The 15,058-nt window shown below is 28.1% G+C and overlaps 1 protein-coding gene across 1 annotated transcript in view; it reads right to left on the reverse strand.

Moving 5' to 3' along the window:
• LOC129983890 (poly [ADP-ribose] polymerase 1-like) overlaps nt 1-14,839 on the reverse strand; it is a 44,063-nt gene extending 29,224 nt beyond the window's left edge. The window contains exons 1-5 of the mRNA XM_056093582.1: nt 14,651-14,839; nt 9,420-9,564; nt 9,191-9,336; nt 7,102-7,232; nt 6,942-7,013 (exon numbers count right to left, since the gene is read on the reverse strand). Of these exons, the coding sequence (XP_055949557.1) occupies nt 6,942-7,013; nt 7,102-7,232; nt 9,191-9,336; nt 9,420-9,564; nt 14,651-14,764 (608 nt within the window). The 5' untranslated portion in view covers nt 14,765-14,839. The remainder of the gene's footprint in view (nt 1-6,941; nt 7,014-7,101; nt 7,233-9,190; nt 9,337-9,419; nt 9,565-14,650) is intronic.
• Nucleotides 14,840-15,058: the final 219 nt, after the last annotated feature.

The raw sequence follows: 15,058 nt of genomic DNA on the forward strand, positions 1-15,058 counted from the left end.
GTTGTGTCTCCTGTGTTCTGCCTAAATAAAATTTGTTTTATTTAGACAGGCAAGATCGGCCTGGAGATGGTTTAATTACCGGCATTCTGAAAAATGCGTCAAATAGAATTATCCCAATTAGTGCCACACACAAAAGAGCAATCTTGAAATTCTTGCAGTTAAAGTTTATCATAAAGCCTTACATTTTGTTATCATTAACTTAAATGCTCCCCAAGAGCTCAATATAGAAAATGCAGGGGGAAAAAAATCGATTATTTCTCCGTTCTTGTTTTTATATTAGGTGACTGTAATTCCCTATCACCCTCTTTGGGGATCAAATAAGTCATCTCTTCTAAGTTACGATTTCGTAAAGTGGCTTCAAAATTCCAGTTTTGTTCTCCTTAATACTTCGAACCCTACGTATGCCACGTGAACTAGATCAGCTTTGCTACTCGATCTCAGCTCTCTCATGGTGTGAATTTATGTTTCAGATTCGTCCTTTAAACGCGATCATTGCCCAGTCATAATTACACGGTCAAATTTAGTCTAGTGAATTATATATAAAAACAATAGTTTGGAATCAGACTATAGAACAATCGGCAAAAGTATTGGCTACAAGAACTAATCTAAATGCATTGACACGCAGGATTTCGGAAGTTATAAGAGAAAACACAAAATTAATACATTGCTGACTAATACTTATCCTCTCTGATGGAAACTATATTGTCACAGATTTCAAAAATTGAAAATTCTGTTTCGAAAAAGAGCCTCTTGTTTCATTTCAGAACCAGACTCAATAAAGCACACAAAATATGCAGCAAAACTTCTTTTCATATTAAAAAAGCCTAGTCTGAATTATTGAGACAAAATTTGCAACATTTCTACAAATCCTAGAATGTTATACTCAATACTCAACAAGTTTTACAATCATTCAAACCAAGAATTGAATATTTCAAACCTCATTCAGCATAATAATCGATATCCATTTCAGCAAAACAATCGTTTTGCTGATTCCCCCCCTTCTTGCTGACAGTAGCATTGAGCATGAGCCTTGCTCAATGCTACTGTACTTGATTACAGCGAAGACTGCATTTCTTGTCTTAATACTCCTATTCACCTACAGGTATGCTGTAAAAAAAATCACGGAATTCCACATTTGGTGCTGATGGTATTACAGCAAATTGGTTTTAATATCTTAGCATCATAGATGTAACAAACATCACATCCATCTTTCAAGAAGTTCTCACAACATCTTTTATTCCGGAGGAATGGAAACATTCAATCATTGTTCCAGTTCCTAAACTTAACAAAGACAAAACAAAAATCACTTCATATAGAACAATAGCTCTCACTCTGTTTTTCCCAAAAATTTTTGAAAGAATTTTGATTCAGCATATTAACCATCATTTAATAACCAAGAGAAAAATTCCTCTTTTTATGAATGGTTTCCTTCTCTTCAGGGACAATCAGATTGCAGTATATAAAAATCTACACAGCATTTATGGAAGTCCACAATCTAAAAAAATACTTTACAGGAATTAGTCTAGATAGTAAAAGTGCATATGACTCTGTTTACATTGATGGTCTTATGCTGAAGTGCCCTCAGCATGGTATCAAAGGCAATATTTCAACATGCACAACTTTATCCAAAACCGAACATTTCAAATTCGTTGGAGAAATTCTCTTTCTAGGAGAAAAACTTCTCAGAAAGGTTTGTCTCAAGGTAGTGTTGTCTCACCAATACTCTTGTAATTTTTCTTGCAGATTTCTTTGAAACTCTTGATGTTGGTGTGGAATGCTCAATATTTGCTGATGACATTTTTATCTTTTGCACTCATACATCTTTAGACTACATTTCAAAGAAGCTTCAGAATAAAAATGGAAATGTCCACAAATGATGTAATTATCGGAAACTTAAAATCTTATTGCTGATCTATTATAAAAGAAATTGAAATTGACCCCTCGAATTACATATGCTGGTTTCCCTCTCTCTTGGAAACAATATATTAAATATTTATGGCATCTATTTTGCCAAAACAAACCAAAATGGGGTTATATTAAAAAATATACAAGCTAAAACCTTAGAAAAATTAATGCTTTAAACTCTATTGTGTATAAAACTTATGGCCCCAGAACAATGGATTTCACAAATATAACCAATAATGGCATTTTAAACTTATTTTATTATAGCAGTTCAATTACAAACAAATTATTCAAAACTCAATATAAAGCCTGCAATTCGATACAAATTATAACCCTTAGAATAGCACTTGGACTGCTTAAATGGACCCCATATATTGTTTTAATGAAAATTGCATTTCAGGAAGTACTATCAGAAAAAATTAAAAGATTAACTGTGCAATTCTTTCTCGGGCAACTTGCCATTGGCACTCATTCATCCATTTATCATCATAATTCTAATCCTGGAATCAAATAAGTTAAAAAAGACGAAATTTTAATTGAAAATTTATTTGCAAACCTGAATGCTACTTACAAATCATATTTTTGCTTTGCCAGACCCCATTGTCTCCCAAAATGTTTTGTGAAATTCATTTTTCAGATTGTAGCTTTCAAAATAAAACTGAAAGTTATAAATTAAAAAGCTCCCTAGTTATATAATCAAGAATCTCTTTAAGGAAACTTTATGCAAACAATTTCATTATTTTATTATCGCTACGGACACATCCAAATCTCAACCTTTCACTTCTATTGCGGATATCTCTTGTAACCAATTCTTCGTCTAATTAATTTACAGCAGAAGCCTTGGCACTTTGTCAATCTCTGCATAAGCTTTCAGTTACAGGAAAAAATGTTTTTGTTCACTTTTGTTCACAGACAGCTATTAGGTTCTATAAACTTTAAAATGCTTTACAATCAAATCTCCAAAAATCATTCAAAGATTAGCTGGCAAAATTTAAGCACAGGGAAAATTAAATCAGAAAATATGTTTGGTGTGGTCTCCAGAACATTCACAGATTCATTGGAAGGAAAAGGCGGATGTAAGAAAAAATGGTTGCACATGGCTAAAAAATAGAAGATATCATAATATAGAGTTTGTAATCTTGAAAACAACATTGAACATATCACCTTGTTTTGTTTTAAATACGCAACTAATTGGTCAAATCTTTTTGCAAAACTTAATATTGATCTTCATTCTTCTTCTTCATTCAAATGTTTATTCAAAAAGCTGTTTCTAATAAGCAATATCTTCGGATTCTTCTTCAATCTCTGAGGTTTTTTAATATATATTGAATGAACTCTTTTGGTATTAGGGGATAATGGCATTTGTTGCCAAAAATCCCATTCTTATCTCATTTCAATCAATCAATTAATTAAAACCACAATTATAAAACTCCTCTATTTTATTTTGATATGACTTCAATATATTAACTTTCTCCAATAAATGTCCTACAAAATGGTACAAATATATCCAATATCAGTTTAGTATTTTTCGAGTTTTAAGAGTTCAAACATACAGATGCTTTCAGGAGACTTTATTTTATACTGTGTAAAGATGCAAGGAATTTTAATATTAATAGATAATGGCGACTTAAGTAAATATGAAATATCTCTGCTACTTTTACCAATAAAAAGGGGGAGGACAAAAAAAACCAGTTGTTCACTTACCAAAAAAAAAAAAAAAAAAAAAAAAAACAGCTACATCAAATTTGAAAAATAAGAGAATGTAGTAAAACATTAAAATTTAAATACCCTCCTCATAGGTATACAAACTTTAATGGTTAACTTTGCAACTTTACTTTTGCAAGAATAGAGAGGTAAATAGAATAAGAAGGAAAGAAAATGATCAATGAAAAGATAATGATAAAAAATAAAACAGACAAGTAATAAAAGCTTAAAATTATTCAGAAAACTCTTAAATTTTGTTCTAATTAACAGCAGAGCACATCAAAGACTCTAAAAGACAATCCTATGTATATTTAGAAATTTTAAAGCATTTCCTTCATATTTCTATTTTTTTAAAATATATAATTTTTTTCTCTTCGAGAATATGTCACTCCTTAAGAAGCATAAATTTTGTAAGAAGGGGAAAAAAATGAATATTACCCAATCATCTCTTTAGGGCATTTCTTTATATATATATATATATATATATATATATATATATTATAAAATACAATTTTGGTAGATACATGGCCAAGAAAATGACAGGTTTGGAACTTTAACTTTCATTTATTTGACTAAGGAAGATATAATTTGTACAAGAGGACGAAATTTGAAAGTGTTCCTTCTCATCAAAGTATAAGAGAAAAATTGACAAATTTTACCCTAAGGAATTTTATCACAAGATTCTGATAAGAATAAATATATGTCAATTAGGAAAGGGAATCAAGTATCTTTGAAAGAATGTGTTAGGTGTTAGGGATATTCTCCTTCACTCAGGGTTAAGAATCAAAGAGTCAGAATTTTTTTTTAGAATGCATGTTAGAAATAAATTTTAAAAAGTAGGATTTGAAACTGGAAAAATTACGCATACGAATGATCTGAAATTTTCCGCGTCCCCATAAAATGAACTTGTCCTTCGATTTATGCCCAAATAATCGAAGGACAAAAGTGTGTTGTCATTCAAATTTTTTTTAACTCTATTTTTTGTGTGTGTGTGTATGTGTATAAAAAATTATTTTTTTAGGATAAATTTTTAACTGCAAAATATATAGAATACTTTATAGCTTCATAACAATAATATGCTTAGATCAATAAATATCTTATTTTTTAAAATATGAATAAAAGTTCGAATTTTAACATCAGAAGGACAACATTTTGCTAGCTCATAATTTTGAAACAAATAGACCTAGACTAATGCTACTTGCTTTCCAGGAATAACTTTTAATGTAGTTTTGAAATCTGATGAGAAAAATGAATGCTGTCAATGGAAGCGTTAAAGTTTGTTTTTATAAAAGTCCCTTAAAAAATTTTAATTCAAAAATTTTGTTACATTGCATTATATTACAATGAACAAACAATGCCCGAAAAAGCTTATAATAGCTGTAATCTGATACTTTCCAATTCCAGTTAGAATAAATTTCCTTGACTTTTCTGAAATTCTGAGAATTTTCTGATCTTTCCTAGTTTCCTGATCAGTTGCCACCTTGCAAGAAATAATTTGCTCCAAGCGATACGTACAGAGCAATAATGCAGAGTCGGAACAAAATGACGAGGATCTTTAAGAGAAGGTGGGATATATTAATTTCACTCTCTCGTTTAAAAAAAAAAAAAACTAAAGGCAGAAAAATAATGGCATTTGGGAAATATTTCAACTTTAAAGGAATTGAATATTTCACATTCCCCTCCCCCTTTAACATAGTTTCCCTCAAAGGACTATGCAACTATAATTCAAAAATAATTTAAAGAGAAATTAGTATAGTTTAAAGGAGAAATAGTTATAATTTTATATACATAATTCATATTGCAGTTTATAAATAACTAGATGCCTTTGGCGACCAGCCGGTTCACCTATCTTAATGCTCGTTAAAATTTTAATAATTAAATATTTTCTGTAACTCCTATTTCTTTTTGCTCCCGTAGAATTTATGCTTTATATTAAAGGGGAAATGGTTAAATTGCAATTAATATAAGGAAATTTTTTACTGAAACAAATCATTTTTTTAAAAATATGAATACTGAAAACAGAGTTGCTGAGTATTTAAACTAAACCTTATGGGCACTAAAGAATATACTTTCTTAATTTATGTAATATCTTAAGAAGTTTTCTACAAAATTTTCTCAGATTCATCACGAACAGATCAATTAATTAACCAAGTTTTGTTTAAAATGTATGAAACTCTAAGAAAATAAGCAGAATCGTTTAAAATAATCGGTCGAAACGTCCTTCAAAACGTCCGTATCCATTGTCAACAATCAAAACACAATGCGCTTGCGTGAATTTTCAACGCCAGTATGGTAACGCAAATGCGTGAATTTTTCTACGTCAGTTGGGGTAACGCTATGCATATTAGAAATTTTCAATTTCCTTTATTCTGTTTTATTTTAATTCAAAAGTTTTTCAGAATGAATCTAAAAGATCGATTCATTAATAATGTTTAATTTTAAATGCATCAAACATTAAGAAAATAAACAGAATCGTTTGAAATAATCGGCCGAAAAATGTTAAGCCTAGCCTCATTACTGTTGGGAAAAAAAACAAAAAAACTGAAGCCTTACTCATTTGGCGGTGGGGAAAATGAAAAGATTTTTTTTGGTGGGAAAGTTAGCTTTTAATTAATAGTTAAAATTCTAATTAAAAATGCAAAAAAAAGGAACCCCAGGTGCACATTCCCAACCACCAAGGTATACATGTACCAAATTTGGTGGCTGTAGGTCAAACGTTCTGGCCCGTAGAGCGCCAACATACACACACATTGAGTTTTATATAAGTATAGATGAAGGTTAAAAAGATAACTGAAATAAAAGGAACTTTAAAAACAAAGTACAATCAAAGTTCAATTAAAGATTACTATATGAAATACAGAGTACAGCCATTTCAGCCAATAATGTGACATAGGCAATAAATAAAGTATTTTTATAAACTAAAAGGAATAAAGAAAACTGCTAAGTAAAAATTACAATGTACAAAACATTTTCATATTTTTCTTATGATAGTTTACTTTTAAGTTTTCTCCCATTATGACAAACTGAGCCATAGTGCAAGAGCATTTTATTCAGTCTGCTGTGATCCTAGTTTTGAAATTTAGATGAAAAGTACACACAGTTTCACTAGAAGTCAGAAAATGAAGCCTGAGTTTGGTATAATCAAACTGTAAGTTATAATAATCATGCTAAGATCATAATAATAAGATAATAATGATAGGATAATCATAATGATAAGATAATCATAATAATAAGATAATAATCATGCTAATCATACTTTAAAGAAAATAATAATACTTAGTAATAGATTAAATACCAAAATAAAACCAAATCAAAAGCTTTATACTTATACTTACATTCCCTTGGAACCAACTTTTTCTTTCACCATTTTTTGATCTTCAGCTTTCAATGAATTAAATCCAGGCAAGCTAAAACAAATAATAAAACAGTAAATATAATCTTGATATTATAATCATGTATAATAAGAAAATAAAAACAAAAAAAATCATAATATACTTGTCAGCAGAGTCATTAAATCCTAACTGCTGCTTGTCTTTAACAAAACAATCAACATGACGCCATAAAGGAGCAGGCCCATAACGTTGGTGCTCCGGATTATCATCTAATACTGATATACGTACTTCACCCTACAATCATAGGAAATATATAAATATAAAAATAGAATCACATTCTATTAGAATATAAAAGGAAGGAAAAGATCATTATCCAGAAAAAAAATTTAAACACCTACTGCAAATTTTATCAATTTTTAATTCTATTATAAACAATATGATTATAACATATCTCAATCCAATTTAATGAAGATAAAGATTAGTAAAGGAGAGTAAAGATAATGACTCTTACGATAAATGTTGTCATCTTAAAAAGCAAATTTTTTTATATAGCTATTAACCCCTTACCCTGCCGAGAATAACTTGCGAGATTCGGTCCCCAGTGCCAAGTATATATACGCCAGGGCCAGCTAACACATTAACTTAGGGAGACGTACATATACGCCCGCGGCAGGCAAGGGGTTAACAAGCGAACTTGAAATGTTAAGAATGATTTTTTTAATTGATTTCTTTTGAAAATTGGAAATATAATAACAATACAAGCATAGTATATTGCACATTATTCTTATTGTTGCATCATATGGAATTTTAAAAAAAACACAAAGGGTGAAAGAAAATTAAAAGCATCTTTTAATGTAAAAAAAAATTAACAGATTTAATTTTATGAATAAAAACAGATTTTATGAAGATTTCTTAAAAACAAATTTTAATCTACAATGTATTTTATTAAGCTTTGATTGAGAATCATTTATTTATAGCATAATAAGCACTAAGTGAATGAAACTTACATTCTGGAGCTGAAATTCTTTTATAATTTATTATAATCATCTTATAGTAATTTTGGTGTCAAATGCTTGTATGGCAATGCATATCCTTGAGCTCGGCAAAGCTTGCTTCTTGAGATACAAGATTTCAGATAGTTAAATTGCTTAGTTCATCAGATTATAAAAGTAAGACAATTGTTCTGAAGTTTAGTTATAGAGCTGACTGAGCTATCTACAGTGCAAAGACTATACTAATAGCTATATACTAATATTATACTACAGAATTCAGCAATACTAATAATTTTTTTACTGTATAATTTATGCTTCATTACGATTGAACGTATAAGTATACTTTCTCATACATTTGAACTTTTAAATTTTTATTATAAAAAATAACTATAAATTAAACTATTTAAATTCAGAGAACCTGTATCATCATCACCCAAGTCTCCTTCTTTTCCAATTGAAAGTGTATATGGTAACACAAGAATTTGATTAAAATAGTTTGAAGATAAATTTAGGTGAATTTATACATTATCTAAAAGTTATGCAGATTGCAATACAAATAGTAACTTACATTTGATTCCTTAAATCAATTAAGGAAAAACTAAAAAACGGTTATAATCATTAGAGGTAATTAGAGATATCTGAAGTGGAATAAGTCAAATAGAAAAAAAAACACATGATTAAAAGATATGAATGACATTCATTATTGGTTCTAATAGAACTAAAAGTAGGGTCATGCAGTTTTGAGGTAAATATGATAAGCAAAAAAAAAATGTAAATATGAGAAGCAAAAAAAAAATGCTTTTGCTTTAATTGTACTGAAAAAATTGGCAACTAAATTTAAAAAATCCAAAAAAAATCTATTTCCTCAATAAGACAAATGAAACAATTTTTCATGCTTTCTTTTCTATTTTAAATATATTTCTTAAAAAGTTAATAAAATAGCTTGAAGATATATATCCTCAGGAAAAAAAATCTGCTACCTTTAATTACCTACCTGTAATTAAATATTAATATTATATTCCAACCATTACACATTAAAAAGATGATTAAGGGTCAAATTCGATAATCTCTCCTTAATTTAATTTTAATTAAAAATTAGTTTTAACGATTATAATCATAAAGAAAGATTAAAATATTTAAATAATAAGTTATTAAAATTCATTAATTATGCATTCAATGCACAAAATTTGGTATGATGCATAGACTGAATAAAGTAGAATACAAATATAACGTATCTAAAATAGGAAAAATGGAACAAACCTTTGGAATTTTTTCACCACAACCTCTACATGTTGATTTACCTGATTTGGCATATTCGACAGAAAAATCAGAATTTTTTGAGCTGCCTCCAGTACTACTACCAGCAGCAGTACTATCACCACTACCGTCAACATCACCACCACCAGCTAAAATGAATTTCAATAAAAGATTATACAATAAAAAAAATGATTCTCCAAGTGTATTTTAGAAACTAAAAAGAATAAACTACCTAATTTTTTCTTGATCTTTTCTTGGTCTTCCCAACGAAGGTTATCAAAATTTGCAATTTCTGAAATACTCTGTAATTTATTCTTTTTTTCAAAAAAGCACTTCCAGTGGTGCCATAGTGGCATTTTTCCATCATACATATGTGACTGAAATTTCAAAAGAAAAGAAAATTGTAATTATTGGTTAATAAAATGAAATTAATTTAATACACTTAAAACAAAAAGTTTACAAAAATAAAAGAATGCAGATGTATAAATTTAAAGGAAAAAATATATTTATAGAGCTAGAGTTCAATTGCATACAAAGACTATAGCTATATTAAGATCTATAATTTTGGTCAAATGAATACCACAGAAGAATTCTCACTTTCCATTCAAATAGTTATTTAAATCTACCAAGAAACAAAGAATAGGAGGGAAAATTAACATAATCACATTCAGAACTAAGTGTAATGAAGTTGTTAAATGCCTATTATTCTATACTATTATATATATACAGTGGTGGCCAAAAGTGTGGACATTTTTTGAAAGTTTCATGTTTTTCAACTTTGTGTGCTTGTAGAATATATTAATTTTCACTTAAATACAAATATTTATCTATAAAATAGAAGGTAATTTAATGTAGAATTTAATAACAAAAACAATATTACAATATCTATATTACAAAAAAAGTTACGCGTATTTTAGTAGAACAAACAAACACAAATCGTTTTGAATAATGACGTGTTTTGTAATAAAAGTGTACTAGCCAATCACAAACACTGTTCTGAGGACATATCAAATGTCTGTAACTATAGTTTAGGTTATTTGGATGGTAAAAGAGTTATTGTTGTGGAAATATTTTGAGGAATGATGCATACTAGTACAATTAAATAGAGTATTGCTGTTTTTGAATATTTTAAGTCCTTTTTTTTTTAATTAAACTAATTTTAAACAATGTCACCAACAAGAACTGATTGGACATCTACAAAAAGAAACCGAATTGTCATATTGAGAGAAAATGGTCTCTCTTATGCTGAAATTGCAAGACAAGTTGGTTCAGTGACTTGTTCTGATGTACGAAAGTTCTGTTAACGTTATGAAAAAACGAAATCAGTGGAAAATAAGGCCAAATCAGGCCATTAAAAATGCACAAGTGCTACTGCCGATAGAAAAATTAAACGGCTATGCCTTCAAGGTAGAAAAATTTCATCAGATGCCATTAGATGTGAAATGAATGCAGTGCGTATTGCAGTAAGTTCAAAAACAATAAGAAGAAGGTTATCAGGATTTGGACTACAAGCTAGAACTCCAAGGAAAAAAAACCATATTTAAATCAAAAGCAATGCAAAAAACGAGTTAAGTGAGAAAAAGAACACATTAAATGGTCAGAAAATCAATGGAAGCAAGTAATCTGGAGCGATGAGACTAAAATATCCTTCTTTGGTAGTGACGGTAGAAAATACGTGCAACGTAGAGTAAGTGAAGTGCTTCATCCTGTTTGAATTGAAGCAACTATAAAAACAACAATAAATGCCAGGATTTGGACACGTATGTCTGCAGATGGTGTGGGCCAAATTCAAGTGATTGATGGCATCCTGAATGCCAAAAAATACATCAAAACTGTCCTGGAACCAAAATTGATACCTTCCATCAGGGATTTCTTCCCCAACAAAGCACCATTTATTTTTCAGCAGGATTCAGCTCCATGAAACACAACAAAAGTATGCAAAGCATGGTTTCAAAATAAAGGCATAGAGTATTACCATGGCCAGGAAACAGCCCTGATCTCAATCCAATTGAAAATTTGTGGCGACGTTTGAAAATTCTTATACGAAAAAAACGTCCATCCAATAAAAGACAACTTATTGAATCTGTAATTGATTCTTGGCACCATGTGATTACGAAAGATGAACTCCAAACACTCGTTCACTCGATGAAAAGACGCTGTGAAGCTGTCTTAACAAATAAGGGTTATCCTACTAAATATTGATTGTGTAAGTATCACTTTAAAAAAATGCAAATCTAAAATAGATCTTAGTAAAACGACCGTAACTTTTTTTTGTAATACAGATATTGTAATATTATTTTTGTTATTAAATTCTACATAAAATTACCTTCAATTTGATATATAAACATTTGTATTTAAGTGAAAATTAATATATTCTACAAGCATGCAAAGTTGAAAAACATGAAACTTTCAAAAAATGTCCACGCGTTTGGCCACCACTGTATATATAATATAGAACTTTCATATATTATGCACACAAACTTCAGTATTGTGTTAAAAAGACAGACAAATTACATAATACAACAATAAGGTGTGTTATATTAAATGCAATTATTCCTGTCAGTAGTTTACAAGAGTTTTGGACAATTTTTTGAACCACATATTAGTTTCATGTACTTGCTATCTGCAGATGTAATTTTACAGTCTTTGAAACAAAGACAACTAAACAAAGAATATGGTACAATCATCAAACTATATTGTTTTAAAGAGGATAAATTACCATATACGGTAGCTAACAGTATTCTTTAGTTAATATCCAACTCATACTGAGTAGTACAATTTGGCATAAAATGGCCAAAAATCTGTGCTGTTATCTTAAGTTTTACCACACAGATATCCAAGCTTTTGCTCTTATACTAGGATAAATATAGTTATTTATTGCTGTTATATATATTATGAAATATTCCAACACTGCTGGGTACAAAGTTATCTTATGTTTTTATAAATGAAATTATGTAACACTTCAGCTCGAACAGCACTTTATTGATGAGAAATCATAAGCTATTTCAAGAGAAAATTGATGATCAGTAAAAAGCTGCAGTCAATAAAGCATCATTTTCAAGATATCCTTAAAGAATTAAAACTTTATTATTGCAATTATATTACTAATTATTGCAAATACTCATGATGAGATTCAACACTATAGCAATCTTCAATGAAGAGAATTACATCATTTCAAATATAAAAATAAATAGTTTAGATTCACAAATATCAAATTTAAAACAGATATAAAAATGCAATTCAAAGCTTTATTCAGACTTTAACTTCCACCTATAAAAAAATGTGCATGTTTATGTAGATATAAGCATTAAGAGCCAGTATTACTTTTATTCCTCTAAATTAAGATTTTCCTTTTGCTAACATAATTTCATCTAGTTATTTGGATTAGAGGTATGAATAATTTCTATAACAGTAATCCTTTTTTTCCTTTCTTTCAAGCTTATAACTTTGATCATATTATAAATTATAGTTCTGATCCTTTCTGTCAACATAAATTCATGATGTACCATTTTTCTAAAAATGACAGCCTTTCAATAATAGAGAATACAGTTCTAAATCAGTCATAAATTAATATTTTGATCCTTTATATTATCATAATGGTACATTATTTCATTCTGGGTATCAGTTTTTGAATTATATCTTTGTTATTCCTGAAGTTATAAAGAAGCACTCTCAATACTGGAATATAATCTAATTCAGCCATAAATTAGTATTTTGATTCTTTTTATCAACATAAACTAATTTAATTCTCTGAATAAGAATGTAAATGATAACTTTTTAATAATAGAATATGCATTTCCATCCTATTCTCAGAATCAATAAATACAATGGAATTTGCATATAAGTTTTTTCATCTATCTTTTTGCTATCAAATATATATGTATTTCACTTCAAATTTATATACGTATATGTATATATATATATATATATATATATATATATATATATATATATTTCAGTGTTACTAATTAAAAATGCAATAAGCTAAAGAATGAGAGTTCTGAAATTAATAATTTTCCCTAACAAATAACACTAACTGATACCATGAATTTTATTCTAAACATAATTAATAATGCCTGAAGTTTTAAGAAATCTTCAATAAATATTTTATTTTCTTTGATATTTTTAAACTCTTAAACCATACTCTAATTCTCCAATAGAAAGGGAATTATAGAAATGTCTACCATCCTGAGCAACAGGTTATAAAAACGGAAAAATAGAAGTAGATCTGTTTTATCACAAGTCAAAAATAAGCATTCAATGAACATACCAATATATAGAATATTACGAAGTTTTTAGACCTACAATTGCATGGAAAAATCAACGTTAATATGTAAAAGAAGAATTGATTCGTTTATATTTATTAAATGGCCAGAATAATAATATCTTCAGACAATATACCATAATAATAATAAATTTTAAATATGATAAAAAGTAATTATGCAGAAGTAAAAAAAAAATTATTTTTTATTCATTTATTTATTTGACAAATTTATATTGCATGCATTAAATCCTTTGTTTTGGTTCATCACTTTCTTTTGAATATCTAAAATATTATGTACAATTCCTCCGTCAGGGAAATACTTCTTTTCTTTTTTTTTCTCCAATTATATGCTTTAATTCCTTAATTTTATTTATAATAATGTATTACTTAACATTATGTATACTTATAATATAATCTTTACAATAATGTATGACATGCAATAAATATGAAGAAAAAATATCTAATATACTACTAGTATATCACTTCATATTTACCTGAATTTAAAACCAAGCCAACACAGAATATAATTTTATTCCATATTGATTTTTGGAAAAATAAAATTGAAATTAATTTTACTTGTGTTCTGAGAACTAGAAACATCAATATTCAATTTAAGTGCACGAACTGCTGAAAACAAGTCTACATTTTTTCTTTAAATCTAAAGACTTTTAATCAGTAACTTTTTAAAAAACCAGTATTAGAAATAAAATACAAAATTCAGAAGAAAAAAAGAAAATTTAAAAGCTATATGTCATTTAGCTATAATATATACATATATAATTTAATAAATATTTGTGATTGATAAATTTATTCTGCTACAATATTTATATAATATTAATATAAATATTTATTATAAATATTAGAGTGCATAGTATTTTATATATCCTAATACTGCAGATTATATCATTTTATAATTTCAGTACAGACATTTATAAATTATAATTTTACTGCAATGAGCTACAATTTTAAATTAGCTAAGTTAAATATCACATATACGAAATTTTAAAACAGGTGCACATTAGGAGATACATTTTAAAATAATATAATAAATAACTTTATAACAAACAAAAATATTATTTGAAACAAAAAATTTACAAGCACTAATGAGATGTAGTCATAAAGAGACTTATTCAACAAAGAAAACAAATGACAATTAATTATTCTCGCAACTCAGCTTATTTCCAAAAATATCATCATACTTGAACCATAATAGCCATGCGTAGAGCATCTTTCGCGATATTTTGTTTGCATTTCTTGCATGATGCTCTCCCACTTTTAGCGTATTCAACAGCAAAAGGTAAATCTGCATCCATAGTTTAATAGTTCTAAAAGAAAAAAAATTCTAAATTTCACGTGTCGAAATCCAAAATAACAATGATATAAAACAATTTCCCGCAAAAACTCGAGTATTGCCAAAAATGATCACATAAATTTTTCTAAATGCTAGAAGTCCGGCGATGAACAACAAAAATAATTGCTCTTATGCTTTTTAATAGATAAAACGTGACGATTCAATGAAAAAATATTTGAGATAAAAATCAATGAATTACTTTGATTTCATTTGAAATAATTCAAAAATTCAATAAACTTAATCAACATGCAAACAT

Source organism: Argiope bruennichi, chromosome 9 (assembly GCF_947563725.1).
Source record: "Argiope bruennichi chromosome 9, qqArgBrue1.1, whole genome shotgun sequence".
Taxonomy (NCBI): domain Eukaryota; kingdom Metazoa; phylum Arthropoda; class Arachnida; order Araneae; family Araneidae; genus Argiope; species Argiope bruennichi.